The sequence below is a fragment of the Trichoderma camerunense genome, assembly GCF_050948025.1.
Source record: "Trichoderma camerunense strain CBS 138272 chromosome Unknown V8C40scaffold_2, whole genome shotgun sequence".
In the NCBI taxonomy this organism is placed as follows: domain Eukaryota; kingdom Fungi; phylum Ascomycota; class Sordariomycetes; order Hypocreales; family Hypocreaceae; genus Trichoderma; species Trichoderma camerunense.
In genome coordinates this window covers 1,205,626-1,231,458 of record NW_028145368.1, presented here as the reverse complement: position 1 = coordinate 1,231,458, position 25,833 = coordinate 1,205,626, and the positions used below count along the sequence as shown (strand labels likewise).

At 51.9% G+C, this 25,833-nt stretch overlaps 10 protein-coding genes across 10 annotated transcripts; 6 read left to right on the top strand and 4 right to left on the bottom strand.

Moving 5' to 3' along the window:
* Positions 1-643: 643 nt before the first annotated feature.
* Positions 644-1,553, bottom strand: V8C40DRAFT_95680 (uncharacterized protein). Its single transcript, XM_083223660.1, has one exon. The coding sequence runs from the start codon at positions 1,280-1,282 to the stop codon at positions 764-766; it is 519 nt and encodes a 172-aa protein (XP_083077808.1). The 5' UTR covers positions 1,283-1,553; the 3' UTR covers positions 644-763.
* Positions 1,554-4,478: 2,925 nt separating this feature from the next.
* Positions 4,479-9,138, bottom strand: V8C40DRAFT_232808 (SacI homology domain-containing protein). Its single transcript, XM_083213213.1, has 4 exons — positions 8,113-9,138; positions 6,242-8,055; positions 5,943-6,162; positions 4,479-5,872 (listed from the first exon to the last, which is right to left on the bottom strand). Exons 1-4 carry the CDS (start codon positions 8,748-8,750, stop codon positions 4,576-4,578), a joined length of 3,969 nt encoding a protein of 1,322 aa, XP_083077807.1. The 5' UTR covers positions 8,751-9,138; the 3' UTR covers positions 4,479-4,575.
* A 1,056-nt stretch (positions 9,139-10,194) lies between these two features.
* Positions 10,195-13,009, top strand: V8C40DRAFT_232803 (uncharacterized protein). Its single transcript, XM_083213212.1, has 5 exons — positions 10,195-10,377; positions 10,471-10,686; positions 10,750-10,853; positions 11,234-12,442; positions 12,503-13,009. The coding sequence occupies exons 1-5, from the start codon at positions 10,306-10,308 to the stop codon at positions 12,675-12,677; spliced, it is 1,776 nt and encodes a 591-aa protein (XP_083077806.1). The 5' UTR covers positions 10,195-10,305; the 3' UTR covers positions 12,678-13,009.
* A 1,035-nt stretch (positions 13,010-14,044) lies between these two features.
* V8C40DRAFT_95537 (heme peroxidase) lies at positions 14,045-16,149 on the top strand. The gene is made up of 2 exons (XM_083223659.1): positions 14,045-15,219; positions 15,287-16,149. Exons 1-2 carry the CDS (start codon positions 14,748-14,750, stop codon positions 15,877-15,879), a joined length of 1,065 nt encoding a protein of 354 aa, XP_083077805.1. The 5' UTR covers positions 14,045-14,747; the 3' UTR covers positions 15,880-16,149.
* Positions 16,150-16,324: 175 nt separating this feature from the next.
* Positions 16,325-16,856, top strand: V8C40DRAFT_232794 (uncharacterized protein). Its single transcript, XM_083213211.1, has one exon. The coding sequence runs from the start codon at positions 16,419-16,421 to the stop codon at positions 16,710-16,712; it is 294 nt and encodes a 97-aa protein (XP_083077804.1). The 5' UTR covers positions 16,325-16,418; the 3' UTR covers positions 16,713-16,856.
* Positions 16,474-17,625, bottom strand: V8C40DRAFT_232791 (uncharacterized protein). The gene is made up of 2 exons (XM_083213210.1): positions 16,908-17,625; positions 16,474-16,812 (listed from the first exon to the last, which is right to left on the bottom strand). Exon 1 carries the CDS (start codon positions 17,449-17,451, stop codon positions 17,185-17,187), a length of 267 nt encoding a protein of 88 aa, XP_083077803.1. The 5' UTR covers positions 17,452-17,625; the 3' UTR covers positions 16,474-16,812; positions 16,908-17,184.
* On the top strand, positions 17,545-19,713 carry V8C40DRAFT_232790 (NADH:flavin oxidoreductase/NADH oxidase). The gene is made up of 2 exons (XM_083213209.1): positions 17,545-18,905; positions 18,969-19,713. The coding sequence occupies exons 1-2, from the start codon at positions 18,207-18,209 to the stop codon at positions 19,515-19,517; spliced, it is 1,248 nt and encodes a 415-aa protein (XP_083077802.1). The 5' UTR covers positions 17,545-18,206; the 3' UTR covers positions 19,518-19,713.
* A 1,129-nt stretch (positions 19,714-20,842) lies between these two features.
* Positions 20,843-23,340, top strand: V8C40DRAFT_232789 (protein disulfide isomerase PDI1). Its single transcript, XM_083213208.1, has 3 exons — positions 20,843-21,433; positions 21,559-21,775; positions 21,843-23,340. Exons 1-3 carry the CDS (start codon positions 21,298-21,300, stop codon positions 22,978-22,980), a joined length of 1,491 nt encoding a protein of 496 aa, XP_083077801.1. The 5' UTR covers positions 20,843-21,297; the 3' UTR covers positions 22,981-23,340.
* V8C40DRAFT_232787 (uncharacterized protein) lies at positions 23,236-24,220 on the bottom strand. The gene is made up of 4 exons (XM_083213207.1): positions 24,115-24,220; positions 23,857-24,038; positions 23,692-23,797; positions 23,236-23,533 (listed from the first exon to the last, which is right to left on the bottom strand). The coding sequence occupies exons 2-4, from the start codon at positions 23,985-23,987 to the stop codon at positions 23,456-23,458; spliced, it is 315 nt and encodes a 104-aa protein (XP_083077800.1). The 5' UTR covers positions 23,988-24,038; positions 24,115-24,220; the 3' UTR covers positions 23,236-23,455.
* Positions 24,221-24,335: 115 nt separating this feature from the next.
* On the top strand, positions 24,336-25,821 carry V8C40DRAFT_232784 (zinc finger HIT domain-containing protein). The gene is made up of 2 exons (XM_083213206.1): positions 24,336-24,808; positions 24,878-25,821. Exons 1-2 carry the CDS (start codon positions 24,544-24,546, stop codon positions 25,435-25,437), a joined length of 825 nt encoding a protein of 274 aa, XP_083077799.1. The 5' UTR covers positions 24,336-24,543; the 3' UTR covers positions 25,438-25,821.
* The last annotated feature ends 12 nt before the right edge of the window (positions 25,822-25,833 follow it).

Here is a 25,833-nt window from a genome sequence, read left to right as displayed (position 1 = left end):
CTTCAAGAGAAGCAGAGGCGCAAAAGCTTAACGGGAGCTAGACAGAATTTTTCCACGTCACCCCCCACCACCCATCTGGAAAGGTTTACGTCAGGGCAAGAAAAAAAGAAGCTGCTTTGGAAGGGTTTGTTGGGATGGTGCAATCCATCTCCTCTCGGGAATAATTTCTTGGGATCTTATGATCTTACGAAAAACGCCATTGCAAGGAAACCTTGTATATAAGCGAGACCGGAGTGAAAATCGACAACTCATATCACGAGAGAGAGTATGAACAGTTGCAGTAAGGTTAATTTTAAATATTTTATTTTATGCATACCAAAGTATTGTGGGAATCTTTAAAAGAACAAAACAGACAAAGCCTTCTAGTATAAAAAGCAAAATCCGACAACATACACAAAATCCGCACCTCTCTCCACCCATGCACTCCAATGAAAGCAAAAAAACAAAAAAAAAAGTACAAGTAGACAAAGGAAAGAGATTAGATGTGACCAGTATAAGGTTGGTTGGTTGTGGTATAAAATAGATCGCTTTCCCCTGTAATTACCTATTAAAAACATGCCAGCGTTATATTATGTGTATGCCCATCTCGATTCTCGGATGGTGTAAAACGGAGGTGATGAGAGTCGTCTCGGAGTCGTTTTCGTCGTCAATGTGAGGCAGCAGTCCTCTAATGTGGTATGAGGGCTATGAGTTGAAGAAGTCGAAGAACCTTTTTTTTGTTGTTTTTCGGTTTTTACTTTCTTGCAGAGTAATCCTCCATTGTCTAATGGTGTTGGCTCAATAGTCTGGACGCTCTAAGCAATCTCTTCTGCTTATCCCAAAGACCTCGTCCATGACCGTTGCTGCTCTGCACCTCGTCCTCGCCAGTGTATGGCTTGATGGGAAATCCCGGCCGAAGGGTCTGATACATGGCTGTTCGCGTACACTCGCCCTTCCGCGGGGGCATCATAAAGTCCGGCAGGTCAGCATTGGCTGCCGTCTCGCTGGTGCGGCGTTTTCCCGTAAACTGCGTCTTGACCTTGTGCCACAGCCGTGAGCTGCGCGACATGGTGGCAAGCTCGGAGGGTGTGAGGGACGCAGAGGACGCGGTGGTCGTGGTGACGAGTGAGGGGGCGGAATAGTTGCTGGTTGCGGTATATGAGGCGGATGCTGACACGACCTCGTCGCGCCAGATCATGATGCGATTCTGCTTGGAGGCGGAGATGAGGGGGAAGGAGGGAGATTCTGGGTCCATTGTCGTGACGGCGACGGCTTCGACCAATCCCAGGTTGAAAGCCGCCATTGGATCGGTTGACGTCGAGGTGGTTTTTGTTGTTGGTGGTAGTTGTTGTCGTTGCTGCTATTTCTGCGGTATTACTTGGTAATGGGTATTATGTGCGGTTATAATCGAGGTGAGGAGTTTTGAAATCGGCGAGGCAATTGGGAGTTGACAAGAAGCGCGTATTGGCCAGACGACGCCGGTGAATTGGCTCGTATACTAGCAGTGTCGGTCCTTTGTAGCAGTCGAACTTTTGTCGCGGCCGGATAAAAAAACAGATCGACTCTGTTTCTAGTTCGACGATTCACAAGCCCCAAGATCTCCCTTGCCCAGATTAACACCAGCGGCGCGTAATAAAAAATAACGTCGTTATCGCTTCCCCTTAAGGCAGCTGTTCATGCCAACCCTTGCTAATTCTGGGAGGATCAAAACGAACTTCCCCCACCAGGTAATCTCTCGATGGGCGTTGGTGACGTCGACAGGGTTACCAGGAATTAAAATAAAAAAAGACCTGAGGCGAGGGAGGGGTGGAAAGAAATAAAGATTATAGTGGTAGCAGGGAAGTGTCAAGCCGAACGAACGGTGGCTTCGGAACGCTCCGAATGGAAACAGCTGCGCCTTTTTGCCGTTTCTCGTGTCGTTCGTCTTGTCTTCTCTCCGGTACGAGTATTGCCAAAAAAGAGCTGCAGCGGGAGGGATTCCGTCTGTCCGTTTGTTTTATTAACCTCGCTTCTGCGGGTGGAGGCCGAAAAGAGGAAATCCCGTAATGCAAAGGAAATCTCGTAGCGCCACTTGGGACAGGTTTGGCGGCTTGTTACTGGTGAGCGGCCGATGAAGCTCCACCGGGGAGCTGGAGTAGGAATCGAATAAGACGCAGGCGAGCGGGCTTCCTTTTTGCCAGTTGCGGGTGGCACAAGGAGGATCAGAGAAGAGGATTCAGAGAAGAAGAAGAAAAAGGAGGAGGAAATGAAATGAAGAATAATAAGGTCGTGTGCGTGAGATCGGAATGGTTGGCTTGCAGGATAGAAATACGAGCCGGGGGGGGAAGAAACAAGACAAGATGAAGAAAAAATACCGTCCATCGTTGAAAGTGAACCCAAGGGCACTAGCACTAATATGAGGGAGGGAGGGAAGAGAGACAAGAGCAGCGGCACTAGACAGGGAACAGGGCCGGAAAGTGGAGCGGCGCAGGGGCGGTTTCAGTGGTCGGAGTCGCTAGTGGACGCTGGGCTCTGGGGGAGATTCAGGGTGGGTTGAGTGGCTGGGCTGATCGCAGGTGGCGGCAAGGCATGTGAGCCAGTCACCTTCAGGGACGGTTCGGCCGCTGTAGGCATTTGATTAGGTGCACTGTACTCGTTCTGTAGCAGTTGGTTGAGTGCTGGAGGTGCACATGTGCGCAGGTACAGGCAAGTACCCGGCCGTGTTCTGTGGGGAGCCGGCCTGGCAAGGGATTGAAAGGAGTTTGATTTCCATTAATGTCTCGGCCGTTTAAATTGAGCACGGCCTGGTGATGATCTGTTGCGTGCCTCGATGTACATTGCAGTCCAAGTACGAGTACTCGTCCATACTTTACAGTATGTTGCTTACTGTAATGTCGCCATGTTCAATGTTCTTTTTCTTCTTCTTCTTCTTCTTCTCCGTCCAAATGCCGGAGGGTGGTGGGCTGCTGCCGCTGACTCTGACCATCTTCGCTCTCTCGCTCTCTCGGCTTCTGTGCCGCATCGGACAATCCATGGATCATCATCAATTGGTACGTAAATGGGATCGCCGTACAGTATCAAAGTCCAGATCCAGCCAAATTCTTGATTGCCATCCGATCCGGTGGAAGCTTGCACCTCCACGGAGTACTCCGACTCGGGCCTGCTAAGACCTTAGCGGAATGGTATCGCCACCAGCCGCTCTTGACGACGAAGAATCAGAATTCATCACCGAGCCAAACCCATTAGCCGCCCCTCCCAAGTAGCCGAATAGTCGTGTGCCTCCGTTCGCTGCTAAGTCGGGGCTTGACGACATCGCGGCTTTCAATGCCTTCGCTTTCGCGCCAAGTCGGCTAGCCGGTTGATGAGCAACGGGGAACAGGGAACATCGAATCCTTCCCTTCGCGCCGGACTGTTTTTTAATCTGCCGTGCGAAAGCCCTACAAATCACTGTATCTCTCTTCTATCCCCAGCCCATCGTATCGTATAATTAATGAGATTGAGCAAATCCTTGGCCCGTGTTGCTGCTGTGTTTCTACAAATAGACGCGGGCGGCGGCGAGTAAGGGCAGGGCTGACGATGGACAAATATCGGCATCGTCCCCGAAATAACATGGGACGTGCCAAAATACCTCTATCTCTCTATCTCTCTGCCAATGGATTGAGGCACAGCAAAAATGTCTCACAAAATTCCACCCTCCCTTTTTTTTCCAACACCGTCAGTCGGCTGGCGTGTCACGAGCCAAACCCGATTCACCACATGGCACACCTTCATCTCCCCCCTCCTCCCGTGATGCAAACAAGGCATAAAAAGTGGTGTAACTTGGTAGCGAGGCAAACAAACGGCGCCGGGAATCTCAACCGCCGACTTACAGTACTACCGTCAGCCTATAGGAATTTGATCTCTTGCGTGACTTACATGTACTGTCGTCAGCCTATAGGAATTGAATCTCCTGCGTGACTTGCAATACCGGTACTGCCGTCCGCCTACATGCACCGTACCAACGAACTTGAACTGGCCGCGGCTTGCGCTAGAAAATGAGCACAAACGCCGCTTCGGCATCTGGTTGGGTGTCATCGGTCTTCGATTATATGGATCGTCCAGCGGCGCATTAGCGTCTGGAAGCTTTGTCACTTGGAGTGGGAGGAAGAACGCTTTGTCGCTTAGTGGGAGGAAATACCGGTTCGTTTTTTGTCTGTCGTCTCCCGTTTGGGTGGTGTGATCAACGGCTTTGGCACGAAGTGATCCCGTTTGGTGTACCACGCTGGGATGCCGAGTGACACAGAGTTCTGTGATGAGCACGCAAGGCACGAAAATGAACCGCACAGCCTCTTGATTCGCCTGAGCCACAAGATGACAGCAAACCGTTCTTTGGTTCGTCGAGATTAGAGGGCAGGGAACAGGGTCACTCCACATAAAGCTCCTCGCTTGCTGGTGTACATGCGACACCAGCCATGTGATGAATGTCCATGTCTGCACGTTCAAGGCATTCCTAGATAAGCACGCAACTTTCACAGTCAACATCAGGTGTAGCAAGGCGGTAGGCGCCCTAAAGTTGTATTCATGTATAGTCATTCAGTAAGAGGCAGATCACGACACCTTCTTCTTTTTTTGTTTCCTCTATGCCGCTGCACTTGGCTGCAATGTCTCCCAACCTCCCATCTCTTCCTCTCCTCCTTCGTTCAATGAATCTAGTAGGTCCACGGGGCCTTGGTTTGCCTGTCTTGATCGCTGTGGCAAGGTGGGAGGTCCTCTAGCCGCCACCCTTGTATTTGTGCTTGTAGTTGTGTTCATGCCCACGTTCAACGGAGGTTTGGGCGGCGCAATGGGCTTTTTCCCAGTAGTTGAGATTGCTGGTCGCGTCTGCCACTGCACATCGTCTGGTTTTGCAACCATCGTTGAAGCGCGAGCAGGCAGCGGCGGGTGGAAATCATCGCCGCCATGTGCAGGCTGGTTGCGTCCGCCCCCTGATGCCAGCGACGATGTTGAAGCTGGGGATGTGGACAGCAGGTGTGCTGGCTTCTTCGCCACAGGCGGCGCAGGCTTCCCAGCTTTCAGCTGCTGAGACAGCTGCGATGTCTGAGAAGCTGAGGAGGCCGGTCGAGGCTGTATCCACAGTGGTTGAGTCCCTGCTCTATCAGCTCCTCCAATTGCCCCCAGGGAGGTCGAACTCGCTGACTTAATGCCCAGCCCTGTATTTGAACCCATGTCCAAAGTTGTCGCTGAACGGCGAGGTGGCGGAGGAGGAGGAGCCGCCCCAGACCTGTCTCCGTGAGCACTCCGCGTGCTGTCACCGTCTCCAATCTTCATTCGTCCCACCTGAGCAGGGAGAGTGGCTGGGTCGTATTGCGGAGGCAGCTTCCTAGGTCCACCAGGTCCAGCTGAAACCATGCCTCTCGGAGGCATAACCTTTTCATACGGCGAGCTGGATATGCTGGAAAGGGACGCCCCTGGTGACGACCGCGATACTGATATCCAGTCTAATTCTTCGCCCTGACCGAAAGGATTTGATGGGCGGTTTGGATTCAGGCCCATCTGCTGACCGTCTCGCCCGCTAGGTATAGGTATATGTGCTCGAGCCGGCTGTCGATTGTCGAGCCACCATTTTTGACGATCTGAGCTTGCCGGTGGGAGACCTGGCTCGATTGCATCGTATCCAATTAGGTCTTCATCGTCTGTATCTTCTCCATCTCCATGTGCCGCCGAATCTCCAACTTCAATCTTGCGCCGATCATACAGCTCGTGGCTAATGGCGTTTCGTTGAACCTCGTCAATGAGGCTAATTCGGCACTCAAATGTAGCGTAAACCGGCCTGTGGTCTGAGAACAACAGTGGTGCTGAATCGTACGCCGTTTGCCGGAGAATGGCTCCCTTTCTTAATACTCTGTCTGTCCAGGCTGGTATTCTTGCCTTTTCACTGCAGGTCTGTTAGTACAACCGCATATATGTTTCAGACTGGGAGAAGGGGACAGGGGGCGTTTGCTTACGAAGTATCGTATACTTCGGTTCCAATATCGAATCTATAAGTAGGCATGAAGCTGATACGAGCTTCCGAATAGAATTGGAACGCGAGCCCAGCCACCATTTGTAAATTCAGCTGGTCATTTTCGTACATGGTCTGCAGGTCTCGTTTCTTCACCAAGCCGCGGACAACCTCTGAACTGAGCCCGATGCGATAATTGAAATCTCCAAGCCAAATTATGGCATCTAGTTGCATGAGTTAGCGTTCAACAGCCTTTCTTTTTTTCTCCTTATCATTTCCCCCCGTTTAGACAGAAGGACATACCATGATCCTCGATTCCTCGATTCCTCTGAAATCTGAGGCCACCGTGAATCGTTGCATAATCTCGATTTCGTTCATCGTAATTGGAAAACCCTGCCGCCAAATGCGCCGTCACAAAGCATATATGGGTGTTTGCGTAATCAAATCGAATAGCAACAGCTCCCTTATTTCCGGCCATCCCGGACAAGCCTGTCTTCTTGACACTTCCTTCGACATTCTTAATATGATCAAGAGAAGATGATTTTACAAAGATGCACAACGCCGCTCCCACAAGTTGCCCACTCCGCAACAGGACATATTTATGTCCTCCTAGACTGTCTTGTCGCTGGTTCAGAGCTCGTTTGACGGCTGATTCCCAGAGGCTTTTTCTGGTCGGGTCACTGTTCATGATCTGTTGTGGGCTCAGTTCAACTATCTCCTGAAACGCAACAACAAATATCTCTGGCTGTGATGACCCAAGAGAAGGTGGGAATAGCCATGGCGATAAGTCGTGGTCGATGCCTTCCGTGCGTCCATTTAGGTTGAACGTGCCAACCCAGATACTGATATTCTTGAACGACGTAAACTCTTCGCTTCTCTTGGTCAACTCCATCGAAACGTAGTCGCTAATGGGGTCGAACAAATGAACGGGGGCTTGCCCAACCAAGAGGCCAAGCAGCATGTCAATGGTAATTTGTCTGGACGGATCTATAAAGTTGTTGTGATAGATACGCTGAGCAGACTTTCGCAAGTCTGCCATTGCGCCGGACAGTGACATTTTCCCGTGTCTTGTGAAGGAAGTCTTCAGAGCTCCGGTTCCAGCATAAGTCTTGGAAAGGGCATCACCGTTGTCAGCCCAAAGGCTGGAGTGTCTCATCCAGAAATCGGAAGCCGCAAATTCTCCTCGATGGCCCAAGAATGCCTCGACGGCCATTTGGGATATCAGAGTCTGGATCAGATTTGTTCGATCCAGACAATCCAAGCAATTGGTGCGAAAGACACCCTCTTGTTGAAGCACCACCACCATGCGCTCACCACTCCTCTCGCCGGAATCGTTATGGCTCTCAGCCAAGTAGTAGGCGAAACCATCGGCAGAATTCTCAATGTATCGGCGGATCCCGCGCGCAGCCTCATATCCTGCCGGCCCTTTGGTCTCCGCGTGAAAGTCGTAATGTGTCTCACGTAGCAATGCGTGATCCTCGGACTGGTGTTGGCCAGGCCGACTCAAGGGGGAGCGTCTGATGCACTCCCGATACATGGTCGCAAGTTCGACTTCGCCCGGCTTAGTTTCGCTCAGGAGGTTAACCACATGAACGGCACCATAAGATTGCTCGAGATCCTCGAAATGTTTGTTGAATGTGGGCTGCGTCGCATCTAGTGGTCGAGTAATGGTAATTTTTTGTCGGCCAGGTATCAGATCCGCCGCTTGTTCCCAAAAGACTGGCACAGACCCTCGAACCTGTGCATAAGAGAATAAAACACCCGTAGGAGACCAGAAAGTTGTCTCTGTTTCGACAAAGTTTGCAACATTGCCATTGTCATCCATGCCTCTTGCGTTGAAACGGGTGCCTGCCCGCCGGCACGACAGTCGTGAAATCAGTGTCAAAAAGGACGGCATGCCACTCCTGGATGCCTTCAAGGGCGACGAGCTCTGTGGGATGGTCATAGTCTTACAAAAGCCGCGGATGGCAGACGTGAGGATGCGTGATGAGTCCAGCGCCTCACGTTCCTGGGGCATCAACCGAGAGCGAAACTGAACCAACGGGCTGATCATGAAGGAGTTCCACAGGTAGGTGTCGTCAAAGTTGTCTATCTCAAAGGAGTTTGAGTTAATCGGCCTTACAACTACGAGTCAGCTCAAATCACCAGCTCAACGCGTTCTGTGTAGGCCATACCGGTCTTGTACTCTGTTGGTAAGGTCAAAATCCGTGCTGTAGTAAAAAGACCCGTTGCTGAGCAGCCTGCGCAAATCATGACACGGATGCTCAACGGCCACCTCTCTCCGACTCAGCCCTTGGCTGTAAGGCGACGATGAGTTATACCCAAACACATCCGATGAATCATCCAGCGACTCCAGAGGCACAACATCGTCGTAGTCAGCGCTGCTCAGACAGTAAAAATCCACACTCGCAATCCGCTCCACGGTCTCGCCGGGCCGGACAGTTGCGGCCCTGACGGCATGAGTGATGACGGAGAGGAACACTTCTCCATTGATTGCAATCAGGCCCAAGGTGCCGTACACAGGCCGCGACGTCAGCGGACGGTAGTCTTTCAATAGCTTCTTGGATATAGGAGAAAATTCCACCATGCATTTGGCAGCCGCATTCTCGCCTCCGCGCGGCTTGCTGGACGGCAGCGAAACAGGAGAGCCGCTGCCAAACGCCTCGCTCGCCGACGAGCTGTAGCGCAGGATCAGGGCATGAGACGATGACACAATGGCGATGGACCGGTGCGGATAGTCGCGGATGAACAGCTCGCTCGACTTCTCAGGCGCAGGAGCTTGCGCGCTCCACGAGCCCGGCGGATTGTCCATGATGGTGATGGACTCGTGGCATCAAGCGCCAAGTTGGGCGTGCAGGGGGGCTCAGAGCAGGAAGCAAGCGGACTTAGGGTCCCTGTTGATCCATGGTCTCCTGGCAATTGAGTGGAGCGATCGCGGGCCTCGCCTTGCAGCTGTCTTCGGCGGGTTTGCGCTCCTTCTTTGGTTTCTCTCTTCGTAAGCAATTGTGTTTCTCGAGCAGAGATGGCCGTTGTTGTGCGGTGGTTGTCGGTAGTTGTTGTAGCGCGCTATGTCATTGGTGACATCGCCCGGCTAGGAGCTTACCTTTGGCGCAGCTGAGCTATCAAAGTGGCTCACTTTATCGGTGCGGAGGCAATGCTTTTTGATACCGTCAGCCTTGCGCCTCGATTTAGTCTCCCCATTCCCCATTCAAAAGGCAGAAAAATACAGCAGCAGATATAGTGAAACGACGTCACGAGGCGATTGCATACGTTGAACTGTCCAGCAAAGGAGATTGATACCATAGGCGTTGGCGGAAAGGCTGCATGTAAATCAAAATTACGAGAGCCCAACCCACCCTACAGTATCCGCAGAGCGGTATGAAATTCTATCTAAGTGAAAACTCCATAATACTGCTAGGTATGTATTGGAAGCACAAACACAATCTCAAAAGAGGCTCTATGAAGGAATTTATGATGATTGCAGTTAAGGATAATGAATCGTGAACTGCCAGGGCAGATACTATGTAATATCAGGCACCTGGTAATATCACAGCTCGCATCTTATTCCATATATGCGATGGCAACGCCTTGGGTCAAGTGCTACAGTCAAAACAGAAGATAGGTGTTGCTGCTTGACACGGGCAAATAGACATGTCTCTATTCTGCTTCAAGCATAGTGCTGCTCAACGTATTGCCTAGTAATTGTCTTTTTGAAGTAAGGAATCGAGAGCATAGGTGCCATGGCAGGGCGCAACATTGACAGCCTCGCTGCAAAAGAACAGCTTAGAACAAGAAGAAATAAAAGACGTCCAAAGACTGTCAGACCTCAGATCCTATTTGAGATCATGCTCGCCATGAATGGAGAGCGTTCATTCTCTTCCTATCATAATTTAATTTGGGAATCATCATTGGCCATGTATGGAAAAGGAAAAAAAGGATTTTGCAAAACGCCCGTTGTGAATAAAAAACCTGTTCCTCGGCAGCTTACTCAGCAACGCGCGCTACTCCAAGCTTTCTTCACGCTGATTTGCTGCCAAGCACACGCCAGTACCTGCGCGCAAGGTAATTTTGCTCCGGCAATGCGTTGCAAGCCCCACTGCCGATACGAGCCTCGTGACCTGGGCAACAAGTACCTGTTGATCTTGCTGACTCCCGTGCTCCTTGGGGATTTTTGGACCAATCAGAGCGGGCCTCCCCAGCCTCGCCTTCAAGCCCCTACCTCTCTCGAAACGCTGCTCTCCCTCCATCTTTGCACCATTCACCTTTACACTTTGCGCTTGCAACAGCTCTAACCCGCGCCTTGGAAGCTTCTTGACGCCTGCATTAATTTTTTCTCACCTTCAATCGCGTCTTCACAATATCCTTCCATGAGCGATTTCAACAGTTTTGGCGGCTCCGAGGAGGAGTACGCGTCGGTTCGCAAATTCGTTGCTGAAACGGTATGTCAGCCTGCTCCGTCAATCGGTCGCTGCCGCCCAACTGTCTCATGTTGGCCCGTACCATCTGGCTGCTAACCGATTATCCCGGCTTAGGAGGCGAACCCGGACAACTTTGAGAGCTGGGAGGGCCTGATCAAGGCTTGCGAAGCTCTCGATGGCGGTCTCAACCGAAACTCAAGCCCTCAGGCGCTCTCCACCGTCCGCGATGCCTACGACCGACTTCTGCTCAAGTTCCCGCTCTTTTTTGGGTACTGGAAAAAATATGCTGATCTCGAATTCAATATTGCTGGACCGGAATCGGCTGAAATGGTGCGGTGCTCTCCCCCTAATCTTGTGGTTATTGCGACACACCGCTAACGACACCAAACCTAGGTCTATGAGCGAGGTTGTGCCAGCATAACCAACTCGGTCGATCTCTGGACCGACTACTGCTCTTTCAAAATGGAGACGACACATGACCCCACGCTGGTCAGAGAGTAAGTATTCAGGGCACTTTTTCCTTCCCCATAACGACTTCTACCAATGCAGTATCGCGCTCAAAGCACCATGATTTCGGCTGCCCACCTGTCACGAGCTCCGCTGCTCACTATCGACCGTGTCTGATGGTGAGATATGCCACAGCGGCCCCTATCCTAGCGGGATCTATCTCTCACTCTTTATCCCAGACTTTGTTGATGTGTACTCTTCGTCCCATAAACATTGCGTCGTGCTCCTACCGTTGTCCCCTCTGGGGACGTAGACTTCGATTTCTGCACTCCCAAATGGCCACCACCCCTTTGTGTACTGACCCTCTCTGTTCCCATATTCGCCTAACCCTACCCCCAATGGAATTTGTTTTGCTGACAGGATCACGCAGGCTTTTTGAGCGCGGAGCTACGTTTGTTGGACTGGATTTCCTCGCCCACCCCTTTTGGGACAAGTACATTGAGTACGAAGAACGGCAAGAGGCCCAAGATCGCATCTTTGCCATCCATGCTCGCATCATTCGCATCCCCCTGCATCAGTATGCTCGTTACTATGAGCGGTTCCGAAACCTGTCCCACACCCAGCCTCTTGCGGAGGTTGTGCCGGCAGATACGCTGTCGAAATTCCAGGCTGAGGTCGCGGCGGAAGCGGCAGCCTACGGCGGTGCTCCGCGACCGGAATTGGAGATTGAGCGGGATGTTCGAGCCAAGATTGACGCCATGTACTACGAAGTCTTCACTCAGACGCAGAACGAAGTATCAAAGCGCTGGACATACGAGTCCGAGAACAAGCGACCGTACTTTCACGTGACGGAGCTTGAGCACAGCCAGCTTAACAACTGGCGCAAGTACCTGGACTTTGAGGAGAGCGAGGGTGATTTTAGCAGAATCGTGTCCCTGTATGAACGATGCCTCGTTACCTGCGCCTTCTACGACGAGTTCTGGTACCGGTACGCCCGGTGGATGGCGGAGCAACCCGGAAAGGAGGAGGAAGTCCGCAACATCTATATTCGTGCATCGACGCTCTTTGTGCCCATAAGCCGGCCCGGCATTCGCATGCAGTGGGCCTACTTTGAGGAGAGCTGTGGTCGCGTGGGCGTTGCTCTTGACATCCACGCCGCCATCCTTATGAAGCTCCCAGACTGTGTGGAAGTCATTGTTTCTTGGGCTAACCTCGAGCGTCGCCAGAACGGCCCTGAGGCTGCCATCCAGGTCCTCAAGGACCAGATTGATGCTCCCACCGTTGACCTGTACACGAAGGCTGCACTGGTGGCCGAGTGGGCCATGCTGCTATGGAAGGGCAAGAACTCTACTGAAGAAGCCCGAGCAGTATTCCTCAAGAATGTGCAGTGGTATGCTGATAGCAGAATTTTCTGGGACAAGTGGTTCCAGCTGGAGCTTGAGCAAAGCCCTGAGGGCAAGGAGGGCGAGACGGAACAGTCCGAGCGCGTCAAGCATGTCTTTGACGAGTTCCGTAGCAGAAGCCGGCTGCCCAACCCCGTCAAACGGGAGCTGGCTCAAGTTTACATGAATTTCCTGATGCAACGCGGCGGCAAGGATGCCATGAAGGAGTTCCTGACTGTGGATAGACAGATGTTTGGGTCCGTTCAGCATGCGATCCCCCAAGAGACTGAAGGAATCCAGCTAACACTTACTCATAGGCCTGTGTCTGTTTCGACCGCGTCTAAAAGTGGAAGTGGCGCCAAGGAGAACGGAGCATCCCTTGGCGAGCTCGATGAAGCCAGCAAGCGCAAAGCCCAGATCAGATATCTGAATTTCTACGAGGCTCACCCGGAGCCAAATGCGGAAGCCCAAGGGGCTGCCGATTTCAACTAGACAAGGCCAAGGACGGGGTATCGGGAGTTTGGACAGATGTTGCAGACAGCCTATGTCAGGTTTTTATAGGCATTTTGGAGGGGCGTCAAAATTAGGATGTTTTCATCGTTCAAATGGCGGATGGTTGTTGTACTATACGCATTTGCTGGACACTATAAGGAGCGGCATATTTTGCTAGCAGACAGATTTGGATGCGAGCCGCGAGTTGTATGGAGGATTTCTTTGTTTTAATGTAGGGAACTTGTATTTTTTCGCTCGCAATGGGAATCGCAGATAGTCAATCCCGCCTTTGAAGGGAGCAAGGCCACCAAAACACGCATGATTGATTTTACGGCAGATCTTCTTAGACCAAGACCCTTCGTGATCTGAGAAACAAGTATAACAAACCCCGGCCGCTGAATGGGGCTAGATTTCGATCCGATCTCCATCCGAGATAACTCTAGTCACCTTCACATACGTAGCCTTTGAAGACATAGCCTTTGAAGACGTCAGGAATAAAGTAATGGAGGCACTGATGACAGGCACAAAAGACTCCGTATCTGGAGTGCGGGAAATCCAGGGACCGGTAGTTAGCTGACCGGACCCCACGTGGCTCGCCGACGCATACCACAAACAGAAAGCCTCTGCGACCTATCCACTTAAAAACTGCTATCCATCCAACCATCCAACCAATCGCTTGGGCTACAAAAGTGGCGGCTTTGTCTCTCAGGGTCCTTGTCAGGCACAAGCGTGAGCGAGGCAAAAGCGAGGCAACCTGTAATCGCTGCAGTTCCGTCCATCTAGGCCCCACGGCTCGCTCGCAGCGGAATGCTTGCTATCTCGGCTTTCCGCGCGGAACTGGACCAAATCAGGCAGCGGAGCGGGATGACGACCTCGAGCCGTGGGATGGTGAGATGTGAGCTGAGGTCTGGGGGACCTCGACAAGCTCGATACGAGAATGGAGAAGAATCCATAGGAATAGAGGGGCGGCAACGCTGTAGTGTGTCTGGGATGGAATTCAGCGCCACCTATTACTCGTAGCTACGAGGCATGTGAGAATGAATGAGTGAGTATCTACACTACACTACGGTATTTCTCACGGCAAAAGCTGTTAGAGGCCGCAAATCGACTTCGGCACGGAGCCGGGTAGAGAAAATCTAACATGGCATGATGCGGCATCTTTGACTAAAGTTGCGGCATGAATTGAGAGCGCTCATTGGCTGACTGCGACATCGGGCGAAGGTTTGGCTTTTGCCCCATCGGCAAGACTGGAGCAGACAAGAATTCACGGTTCCAGCTGGTCCTTTGCCTTCTTCTACTAGCTATGCTTACTACTGACGTTATAATGTGCCGAGGGGGGAGCTAAAAATGTCTGTTCGGCTCGCTGTCCGCGCGGCTCAGGTCGGGGAGGTCCCCTAACACTGCGGTAGTTGTTGATCGAAGTTTTTTTTTTTTCGTGCTGTCAAGGAGGGGTCCTTTTTTTCCCACTCAAAGCAGCGCGTGGTGGCGTTCTTATCAAAATAACCACACCCCGGTTTTAGTGTCAACCGAGGCCAGCAAAGTCGAGCACTTCCGTAGCATCTCGTTGGAATTATCCCCCAATAGCTCTAAAACCGATATCAAACAGCAAGATGGACGTGGAGCGGGCTCCGCTGGGGGTGCGGGTCTCACGACACTTGACTGGCCACTCAGGCGATGGCAATTTGCATCGTTTCCCTTCACCAACGCTGTTGCTTGTGCTTTTCTAATCCAGTTCTTTCTCTCTCTGCAGTGAGACGCTTCTTCGCTCTTCCATCCTTCCCTTTTCTCATATACATCCCGCCTCCCTCCCTCCCACCTCACACTTCCTACCCTCTCCTTGCTTCGGCATATTCTCTTCAACCCACACACACCAAGGTGAGTGATATACCGTTTGTGTTTTCTCTTCTTCTTCTTCTTTGCAAAGAGAAAGGCGTGTCTTCGGGCTCGGTTCGACTCTGATAGGCATCTTCGGGCTCTTGACCACCAAGCTGGCCTCTTCTGCCCACATAACCCTTCCATTGCGTTTGCTCGTTCACGCCTTGCTAACGTTTTCCTCGCATCGTTGTTCAGATGGCCTCTTCTGCCCGTCAGTTTGCCCGCGTGGCAACCCGCACAACCACCCGCACCTTCGCTGCCGCCCCTCGACAGGCTTTCCGCCAGCAGGGCCGCCGCTTCTACTCTTCTGAGCCCGAGAAGAAGTCATCCTCCTCTCTCCTGTACCTTGGTGCTGCCGCCGCCGCCGGTGGTCTCGGTATCTGGTACTTCACCTCTGGTGCCTCTGCCTCTTCCAAGACCTTTGTTCCCACCCAGGCCGATTACCAGAAGGTCTACAACGACATCGCCGAGCGCCTCGACGCCGACTATGATGATGGCAGCTACGGCCCCGTCCTGGTCCGTCTTGCATGGCACTGCAGCGGTACCTACGACAAGGAGACCAAGACTGGTGGCAGTAACGGTGCTACCATGCGATTCGCTCCCGAGAGTGGCCACGGTGCCAACGCCGGTCTGATTGCTGCTCGTGACTTCCTCGAGCCTATCAAGGGTGAGTAGTCTCTCCATCATTTGCGCAATATTGGGTGTCAAGTCGAATGCTAACAATCAACCCGCAGCCAAGTACCCCTGGATCTCCTACTCTGATCTCTGGATCCTCGGCGGTGTCTGCGCCATCCAGGAGATGCACGGCCCCATTGTCCCTTACCGACCTGGCCGCCGTGATGGTGAGGCTGCTGCTTGCACCCCCGATGGCCGTCTCCCCGACGCCAGCCAGGGCGCCAAGCACCTGCGTGACATCTTCTACCGCATGGGCTTCAACGATCAGGAGATTGTCGCTCTCAGCGGTGGCCACGCCATTGGCCGATGCCACTCCAACCGATCTGGCTATGAGGGTCCCTGGACCTTCTCTCCCACCATGCTGACCAACGACTTCTACAAGCTCCTTTTGGAGGAGAAGTGGCAGTACAAGAAGTGGGACGGCCCCAAGCAGCTCGAGGACAAGACCACCAAGACTCTGATGATGCTGCCCACCGACTACGTCCTGACCACCGACAAGGCCTTCCGCCCTTGGGTCGAGAAGTACGCTGCCGACAACGACCTGTTCTTCAAGGACTTCTCCGCCGTCGTTCTCCGCCTGTTCGAGCTCGGTGTCCCCTTTGCTGAGGGCAGCGAGAACAGCCGCTGGACCTTCAAGCCCACCCACGCTTAAACTTCTAGATTCCCATCTATGGTGAATCAGGCGATGTAGGATGGTACATAGAAGAAGACTAGCGTTGTCAATAAGGATGTTGATAGACTTGTGAATATTTTTAGACATATAGGGCCCTCTTACGGTATGAAGTCGTTTAGTCGGCAAGGGTTCGAAAAAAGATAGTTGGACGACAAGCTTGGAAGCTTGGAATGGATTTTATCGCGCTTTCTTCGCAAACTGCTTTTTGGGGGTTGGCTTGTCTGGGGTTTCTTTTGTAACGTTCTATACCCCAGCCAACACCCTGTATTTTAACAAAGAAGATGAGCTTTTCACATTCCCATGTTCCATGATGATCTGTGAAATCGGTGACTGTTGAAGATTGAGTAGTGCTTTGAGATGTGATGCCGCGGTAAGGCGAGGGCAAAGAGAAGAAGACACAGATTGTTTAAGGTACTGAAGAAGTGAGGAGGTGACTCGCAATGCTACCTTGGCTCTGATTTGTATTACGATGACTACGGAGCAACCTATCCGGCTTTCCGCTGTGACAATTGAGACCGATGCTTGCCTTTGTCCAGTTGCTATTGGCTGGATGCCAGGCTTTGGGAGTACATGGTTCCCCGCACTTTCAAGGCCCAAGGGCAGGGAGAGCTTATTGTCTAGATTTCATTTGTCTGGGGATGAGCCGAGGATCAGCCTGGAGCAGCAGAATTGAATCTTTGATGGGCAAACATGTTCATATTGAATTGCTATGCATATGTCTTTTTCTTCTTCTTTTTAATACACCTCTTTTACCTGCTTGGACGATCAGGGGTCCGTCTCTATATCCGGGAGTGTGCGGCGATCCGGGTTGAATTTGCCGGCCGAGGAGGAGAATTTGGTTGGCTGTGGCCGGAAAACCTTCAAAGCCCCTTGAAAGAGCTTCGCTGTCGGTATTTGTGAGATGGAGATGAGCTGACTTGGTTACTACCAATGTTCATTTCGACATGTCCCAGCCCCAAACTTGATGACTACGGGCGAAACTTGCAATAACTTTTCATGAAACTGACCTAGCTAAACAAAGGATTAATGCAAGCCTCAAGGAGTTGATGGGAGCACGCAATTTCTTGACGAATCATCTCATGGTGGCAGGACAAGTCCGTGTAGCAGCTATAATCGAATTGGAGTCATTCCGATCATATCTAGACCTGATCCGATTAACTAACGGGCCCGGCTCACAAGGCAAACTGCTTATATCGATCGGATGATTCTTTGCGTCCGAAACGCGACGACTTGCATTCCTCTCTAAGGCAAGGGAGGACAAATAAGTGAGCGACGTCATCATTATTAATGAATAAGATAGTCGTAAGGACCAATCACAGCCAAGAATGAGTCCCTTCGGATTAAGTCCGCTGCTGTTGTGGCTTGAGCATCTTTAACGCCTAAAATGCGGATGTTGCCGTGTCCAAAGCGAGAAGCGAGAACGAAGGAATTTGTAGGCTCTAGAAGCGAGAACGAAGGGTGGGCGGATATGCCGAGGGATAAGCATAGAAGACTGGAGAAGAATAGACAGGCACAACTGAAGAAAGGTGTGGAGTGACGGCCGAGAAGCATCAAATCAGATCCGATCCATGGGGCTCGGGAAAACTTGCGTGCGCTAAAAGCCGGTTTACCGCCGCAAAAATTGCCTGAGTAAGGCGATGGGCAACTATGGCCGCGCCTCTCATTATCAAATCAAGGTTGAATTATTCAGCAACCCCTCTTGAATCTTCGTTTACAGGCTGTGCTAGGAAATTTCATACATGATAGACTAGTAGGAGGGACGAGAAAACCGGGCCGCGATAGCTGGGCAACACCATATAGCAGCAACGATGACTAATGCCCACCCAGCAGCTAATGGCACAGCATGAATTTGCGATTGCTGGATGCCGAGAGATGGCGCGAGCGGGAATAAACGTATCAGGGGAGGTATGGAGACGTTTCTGGGTCGTTTGGTCGATGATGTGATTAGATTGGTCCGATACCGAGCATTGCGCGAGCCATGGATCTTTTGTTGAAGATATATAAAGTCTGGCCAAGGACACGACAGTCGAATCTCTGGAATCGGAATCAACAGCAGCATTTGCATCTAAGACTTCCTTAGCATCTTCCTTTACCTTGTATCGCATATCTCGTCTATACCTGATATTAGTGCCTACGGACTTGTTGTAGTTCTTGGCTACCGAATCACCGACCCCTCGAAACCCATACTTATCCGTTATCCGGACTATCGAGATAGACTACCTCTCGAACGGGACTTTCAAACGCTCTCCTCACGAAACAACAGCTCAACTCCTTGAATCCGTTACACACACACACACAACTCCAAAATGGGCAGCATCAGCGTCAACACCGAGAACACGGCCGCTCCCGGCGTGCCCTTTTACACCCCAGCTCAGAACCCGCCGGCCGGAACCCCTCTGAACAAGGACTCATTGCCGACGCTCTTCCAGCCTATCAAGATCCGCTCTCTCGAGCTGCACAACCGCGTTGTGGTGGCTCCCATGTGCCAGTACAGCGCTGACGATGGCCACTTGACTGACTACCACCTGGTGCACTTGGGCCAGCTGGCGCTTCACGGCACCGGCCTCATCATCGTCGAGGCCACGGCTGTTGAGCCCCGCGGCCGCATCTCGCCTCAGGACTCCGGTCTGTGGCAGGACTCTCAGATTGCACCTCTAAAGCGAGTTGCCGATTTCGTCCACAGCCAGGGCTCCAAGATTGGCATCCAGATTGCCCACGCCGGCCGCAAGGCGAGCACCTTGGCGCCTTGGATTGGTGGCACTGCTAACAAGACTTTGGCTGAGGAGGATGTCGGCGGATGGCCCAACGACGTCGTCGGCCCCAGCGCCATCCCGTTCGACGAGACCAACGCCCTTCCCAAGGAATTGACCAAGGCTGAGATCAAGGGCCTTGTCCAGAAGTTTGCTGAGACTGCTCAGCGTGCTGTCAAGGCTGGAGTCGATATGATCGAGGTCCACGGAGCCCACGGCTACCTCATCTGCAGCTTCCTGTCGCCCCTGAGCAACGTAAGTTCACTAAGACATCGAGAATACTGCATTATTCATGTTTGATGACTAACACCTCTATAGCAACGTACCGATGAGTACGGCGGTAGCTTTGAGAACCGCTCCCGCTTCGCCCGTGAAGTCGTCGAGGCTGTCCGCGCCGTGATCCCCGCCGATATGCCGCTCTCGCTGCGTCTTTCCGCTACCGAATGGATGGAATGGGCCGGTCAGCCATCATGGACCGTCGAGGAGACCATCAAGCTCGCCAAGGTGATCCCATCATGGGGCGTTGACATCCTCGACGTCAGCTCCGGCGCCAACAACTACCAGCAGAGATTCCCCGACAACCGTCTTTTCCAGATCGACATTGCGCGCGAGATTCGCAAGGCCCTTCGCGCAGATGGCATCGACTTGATTGTCGGCGCCGTCGGCAACATCACCGATGCCCAGACGGCCTACGACGTTGTCCAGGAGGGCCCCGAGGCCGCTGGTGAGCTGGCTTTGGTTGCACGACAGTTCCTGCGAGAGCCTGAGTGGGTACTGAGAGTAGCTCACGAGCTCAAGGTGCCCGTCAAGTGGGCGAACCAGTATTCCAGAGCTGGACCTCGAACAGACTTTAGTAAGAAGTTTTAAGCTATTGGTAACAGACAAGAGAGGGAATAGAAAAATCAGGGCATAGACACAGGTTTCAAAGCGATATATTGCCGGAGTAGATGGATGATGGGCTCATTGTTTTAGTTTTTGGGTTGAATTTACTTTTTTATACATGTCCATTTTGGATTATCCACACCGAGTATGGCATCAGCACTAAGTGAAGCCGTTATTCTCCCTTTTCCATGAGTGCAATACTCCCAATTTTTGCAATGTAATTGTGCTTCCGTCTCTATTCGATTGAATTTTTACTTTTCATCGAGGCTCCGTGTCCTTTTGCTGGTTATCGATAATTAGATGGCATGAGATCTGGACAGATGGCACTTTGCCATGCATCGGACATTCGGTTAAGGTGCACCTGCATGAGCCGCGCATTTAACCCCCGGGATGAACCCTTCAATGGAGAGGTGGCCAGGATAATATCACATTGATACCCCGTCAAGCTGGGAGATGGAATTTACTGCCTGTATGAATTCAATATAGCCACAATATACCTTGTATCAATATTGGTTCAGGTACGGGAGAGAATTATTGTGGCAAGCCGGCTCTTTTGATCCTGTCCAATGTGGGGCTGGATATCGGGTCAGCGGGCGGGGATGGACGGCCAATTGCCGCTCCCTTTTTTGACGTCTGTCCTCTTGGCAGATTGTCGTGAAAAGTACCAAAGTAGGTAGAATTACATTTGTTTGAGAATTGATAAAGGAAAAATCAATAGTTGGATGGCATTGGATACATCAGACCATCCTTATCCAAAGGGCAGCTCTCAGAGACACACAGATTCCAGACTGTCATATGCTATAAAAAGGGCCAGCCACTCTAAAAGTATATACTTCGTACTCCGTAAATCCGCCCAGCCACCAGCAAACATGGAGGTTTACACGGCTCATACGACCTCGTACTCCTCGCACAGAGTACAAGTACGTGTGCCCGTAGCATCAAGACAGGTAGAAACACGTGTATATGCTACTTTGCTCCCGTCTGGTTATGCTTATTATTGCTTGTATCCCCAGCCGCCCTGCTGATTTATTGCCTCTTGTCTAAAACACCCTGCGGCGCAGTACTAACCGCTATTGGCGGCTGCGATGGCAGTGAGGCTATCGTGCAGGGGCTTAGCGCTGGCCGCCCACTTCACCGTGCCGCTTGGCGCTGGGCTGCAGCACAACTTGAATGGCAGAGGGGCATCTGTTATGGAGTACATGCAGGTAGCTGCCGTAGTAGCGCAACACGCACAGGCACATCATGTAGCCTGCCAACAAACTTGACTTGAGGCGAGGTGGCCAGTCGACCGTGTTGAGTTTCCACTCGGCAATGTCGTCTACTAGCACGGCCCAGGGCTCAAAGGGGGAAAATGATTGAATAGTAATCAGCCCTGAAACAGTGCAGACTCATCACAAAATCAGCAACTTCTGTTTGACTTTGGATTTGTCAGGTGGCAACCGGTCAGGTTGTTTTGCCTGACCTGGAGGATGCGCTGTAGCGGCCTTCCTTAGTGGGCGCGTTAGTGGACGCTGAGGGGAGAGGGGCCCCAGTTTTAGGCTACACAAGGTGTGGTTCAGGGACCCGGCTGAACCCATTAGCAATAGCCAGATCTGTCCAAAGGGACACTTGTTCAATTGAGTGCGTCTAAGTCATCCAGTCTTTGCCTACTACAAAACCTGGCGCCTCATCCGTCTTCTGGCAACTGGATCTTCCATCTTGCATCACCACTTTTTTTTCTTCTTTTCCACTTTCTTTTCCTGATACCCCCATCACAGCCTTCGCCATGCAACAGAAGCGCCTCACTGCTGCCCTGTTGGCCGCCCTGGCCACGGTGGTCTCTGCCGACTCCGATGTCACCTCCCTGACCAAGGACACCTTCAACGACTTCATCAACTCCAATGATCTCGTCCTGGCTGAGTGTATGTCTTTTCTGCCGTCCTCAATCTTTGCTGGCTTGCTTCATTGATGAGCTTGCCATTGCTCTTGACCCCTCCCCCGCGAGCCTCGGCGTCAGATCAGACCCCGCTAACATGACATTTTCCAGTCTTCGCTCCCTGGTGTGGCCACTGCAAGGCTCTCGCCCCCGAGTACGAGGAGGCTGCCACCACTCTCAAGGAGAAGAACATCAAGCTTGCCAAGGTCGACTGCGTTGACGAGGCTGATCTCTGCAAGGACCACGGCGTTGAGGGCTACCCCACCCTCAAGGTCTTCCGTGGCCTTGACATCGTCTCTCCCTACACTGGTCCCCGCAAGGCTGACGGGTAAGAGATCCATGCGAAATTTCCATTTATCTGTATATCTAGATGGCTAACATCTGTTTCTCTCCAGTATCACCTCCTACATGGTCAAGCAGTCCCTGCCTGCCGTTTCCGTCCTGACCAAGGACACTCTCGAGGAGTTCAAGACTGCCGACAAGGTTGTCCTGGTCGCCTACATCGCCTCCGATGACAAGGCCTCCAACGAGACCTTCACAGCTGTTGCCAACGAGCTTCGTGATACCTATCTCTTCGGTGGTGTCAACGATGCTGCCGTTGCCAAGGCTGAGGGCGTCGAGTTCCCCTCCGTCGTCCTTTACAAGTCCTTTGACGAGGGCAAGAACGTCTTCAGCGAGAAGTTCGATGCTGAGGCCATCCGATCCTTCGCCAAGGTCGCTGCCACTCCTCTTGTTGGTGAGGTCGGCCCTGAGACTTATGCCGGATACATGTCTGCCGGTATCCCCCTGGCTTACATCTTCGCCGAGACTCCTGAGGAGCGTGACGAGCTCAGCAAGACCCTGAAGCCCATTGCCGAGAAGTACAAGGGAAAGATCAACTTCGCCACCATTGACGCCAAGAACTTTGGTTCTCACGCCGCCAACATCAACCTCAAGACCGACAAGTTCCCCGCCTTTGCCATCCACGACATTGAGAAGAACCTCAAGTTCCCCTTCGACCAGGAGAAGGAGATCAACGAGAAGGACATTGCCAAGTTTGTTGACAACTTCTCCTCTGGCAAGATTGAGCCCAGCATCAAGTCTGAGCCCATCCCCGAGACCCAGGAGGGCCCCGTCACTGTTGTCGTTGCCCACACCTACAAGGACATCGTCCTTGACGACACCAAGGATGTCCTGATTGAGTTCTACGCTCCCTGGTGCGGTCACTGCAAGGCTCTTGCCCCCAAGTACGATGAGCTCGCCAGCCTGTACGCCAACAGCGAGTTCAAGGACAAGGTTGTCGTCGCCAAGGTTGACGCCACCAACAACGATGTCCCTGATGAGATCCAGGGTTTCCCCACCATCAAGCTCTACCCCGCCGGTGACAAGGCCAACCCTGTCACCTACAGCGGTGCCCGCACTGTTGAGGACTTCATCGAGTTCATCAAGGAGAACGGCAAGTACAAGGCCTCTGTTGAGGTCCCCGTCGAGGCCACTGAGGCTGCCCCCGAGGCTTCTGAGGAGGCCAAGGGTGATGACCACGACGAGCTGTAAAGAAATCAAAAAATGGAAAATGAATAACAAAAAACTGTATAATTGTGGGATTTGCTTCTTGACGAAAAACGTCGGCGCTGGTTTATGGACTATCTAAATACCTACTAGCAATTGCATACTGGCTCTACGCCCATTTGAAGCATTGCTTTGATGTGAGCACTCGAATTGATCATCAACTTTAAACCAAGATATTGCGTCCATTGAGTGCACAAGTTTTTTAAATCGTGAAGGTCGTGAGATTTCAGTAGAGAAAACGTATGATGGGCTTTTTTTGCTGTTTCGTGTGCTAGATATTTCAGAGGCTAGATACTTAAGATACATTTACAGTTGAGGCTTTGTTAAATTGTTACAAACAAGGACACAAGTATTGCCATAATGCTGTTCGTTTGCCCAGTATTTTCCACCAGCGTTGAAGAGCTAGTATCATACCATCCCTAATGACATTGCGCTATTTGTGTTTTTATATTTTCGGGCTTTACTTTCTCTTCTGCTGGATCTTCTCTTCGAGAATCTTGACGTGGTTTGTCAGTCGGGTGACGGAGGCTTGAAGAGTCTAGTCAATGGTCTCGTTAGCAAAACTTTTCGATTTCATAACCTACTCCAAGGCTGTAAGAGAGGTAAAAAGGAAGTGGGAGAATAAGAAAGAGAGCTCAGTAACCGTGAGGCATCCCAAGAACTAAAGACTAGGACGAGCTAGTTGGGTAGACATACGTAGATATCCTCGGTAAGCAGCTCGTTGGATGCCTTGTACTCCTGCAGGACGTAGCTGTAGACGGCACCGCCGGCCAGGACGCTGCCAAACAAGAAGCCGAAAAGACTGGGTTCCGGGTTAGCAAGCTTGCAATCGCATCGCAGCCAGGACAGGTCGCGACATACCCTCCTCTGAAGGCGCCCATGGGCTTCCGCGCAGGCAGGGGAGCAGAGTCGTTCAGACGCCGAGCTGAAGCGTGGAAGCTGCGCGACGAAAGCGCACGAGCGAGTATTCTTGACGATGCTGGTGTGAACATTGCGGGCTGTGTGGCGAGGAGGAGAGGTTGCTTGGTTTCGTGGTGGAGGGACTTTAAAAGGACATGATGAGACTTGGATTCGAATTTCACAGTGGCGAGCATTGCAATGGGGGAATTGGGAGCTCACATGAGTTGGATTTATGGTTGCTGGACCAAAGCTTTGGAGTCTTGCAGCTTGAGAGGGTATTGATGGCGCTCGAGGTGCTACCTTAGCACTATATCATAGCGAGATGTGCCCAGCTTTGCGGACATGGCGGATTACGGGTTGTTCCGGCGCAGGATGGCCCGAAGAGCTAGAGCTGTCGCCACTGACATTTTTTGCCCCACGGGTTAGTTGATGTGACCCTTGACTTGCATCTTGCAGCCGGCTGTTTTTCGTTAATACCTGAATATCCAATTCAAGATTACGATTTTCTCTTGGATGCGACGGGATGCTGCTTTGAGGGCCTGATTGTGTCCTGTGAGCATTCATTGCGTTCATCGGGAGCTTGCTATTTACTTCAATTCTTTTCCCAAGACTCTGCCCACTGCAAAAGCCAACCACACACGACGCGACATGAACAACTTCGGCGTCATCGAGCTCGCCAGCGCCAAAACGACTTCGGCTCCCGGATGGGCCTACGTTCCTGATACCGGCGCCCTGCCTGGAGCCAACGCTTTGCAGCCGACAAACCGGAAACGAGCTCGCAATGCGCCCGCGGGCGTGACGGCCGGTGACTTGACGGCGCGGCAGGAGGCCAAGATCCGGAAAGAAATCGAAGCGCTGGAGAGAGATGGGGGCAAGGACAATTCGATTCCGATACCTGCAAAGAGCAGCAAAGGTGAGCATACACGCTCGGTGCATATCAGAGGGAAGGATTTCAGAAGCTCATCAGATGTTGTGTTTGTAGCTACTGGAAAGTACACGCCAAACGTTCGAAAGATCTTACAGTCGCAAAAGACGTTTTCAAACCACCTGGACGACTTCCTGGCTTTTCAGGCACAGACTGAGGGCGGTCCAACGGCGGCGAGCAATAATCGGCCTACAAACACCAACAACAAACGCCCAGCCGGCAAACGAGATGCTACTGCTACACCTACTGCGACTACCAAGCCATCGGCGGGCATACAAGAAGAAGATGTAACAATGACGGATGCAAACCTGCCCCCGATTTTGGTAGGATCATACAGACCTCCGCCAACGGCCCATCCTGGTGACAACGATCCGCTGCTGGTATCTCGTATGCCCGAAGTGCCATCGGATGAGGAACTAAGGAAGCTGCTGGCTCACCCGCCGCTCACATACTACGAGGCCAGAGGTAAATGGGAGGACAACTACCCCACACGTGTATTCTGCGAGGTTTGCGGATATTGGGGACGGGTGCGGTGCATGAAGTGCGGAACGAGAGTCTGCGCATTGGATTGTATGGAGACGCATAGAGAGGAATGTGTCACGAGATATGGGCTGTGAGGCACTGACGTCCTTTGAAAGGATGATTGATTGGGAATTGAAAGATGTGAAGGCTGCGTCGTGTCAGATTTTGACGTGGCCATGGTCGACGGTCACGGAGCGAGGTCATGATATGACAGCTTGAAATTGCATTTCACGGCGTTTGGACGGAGTTCTTGCGGAGTTCTTGCGGAGTTCTTGGGATAGGAAGCGCAGCACTGATACCCGGTCTATTTGGAATGAGGAATTTACACTCAGTTGATGCTTAATTGATTGTCTATGAGTCTTATCCAACATGTCTTCTTCCTGATGGCTCCGATATACGGCCCAGCTCACGTCAGGTGTAGATATATGGTGACTCAAGAAACGGACATTGAATCCTACAGATTAAAAAGAAATTACAACACGAAAGTTAAA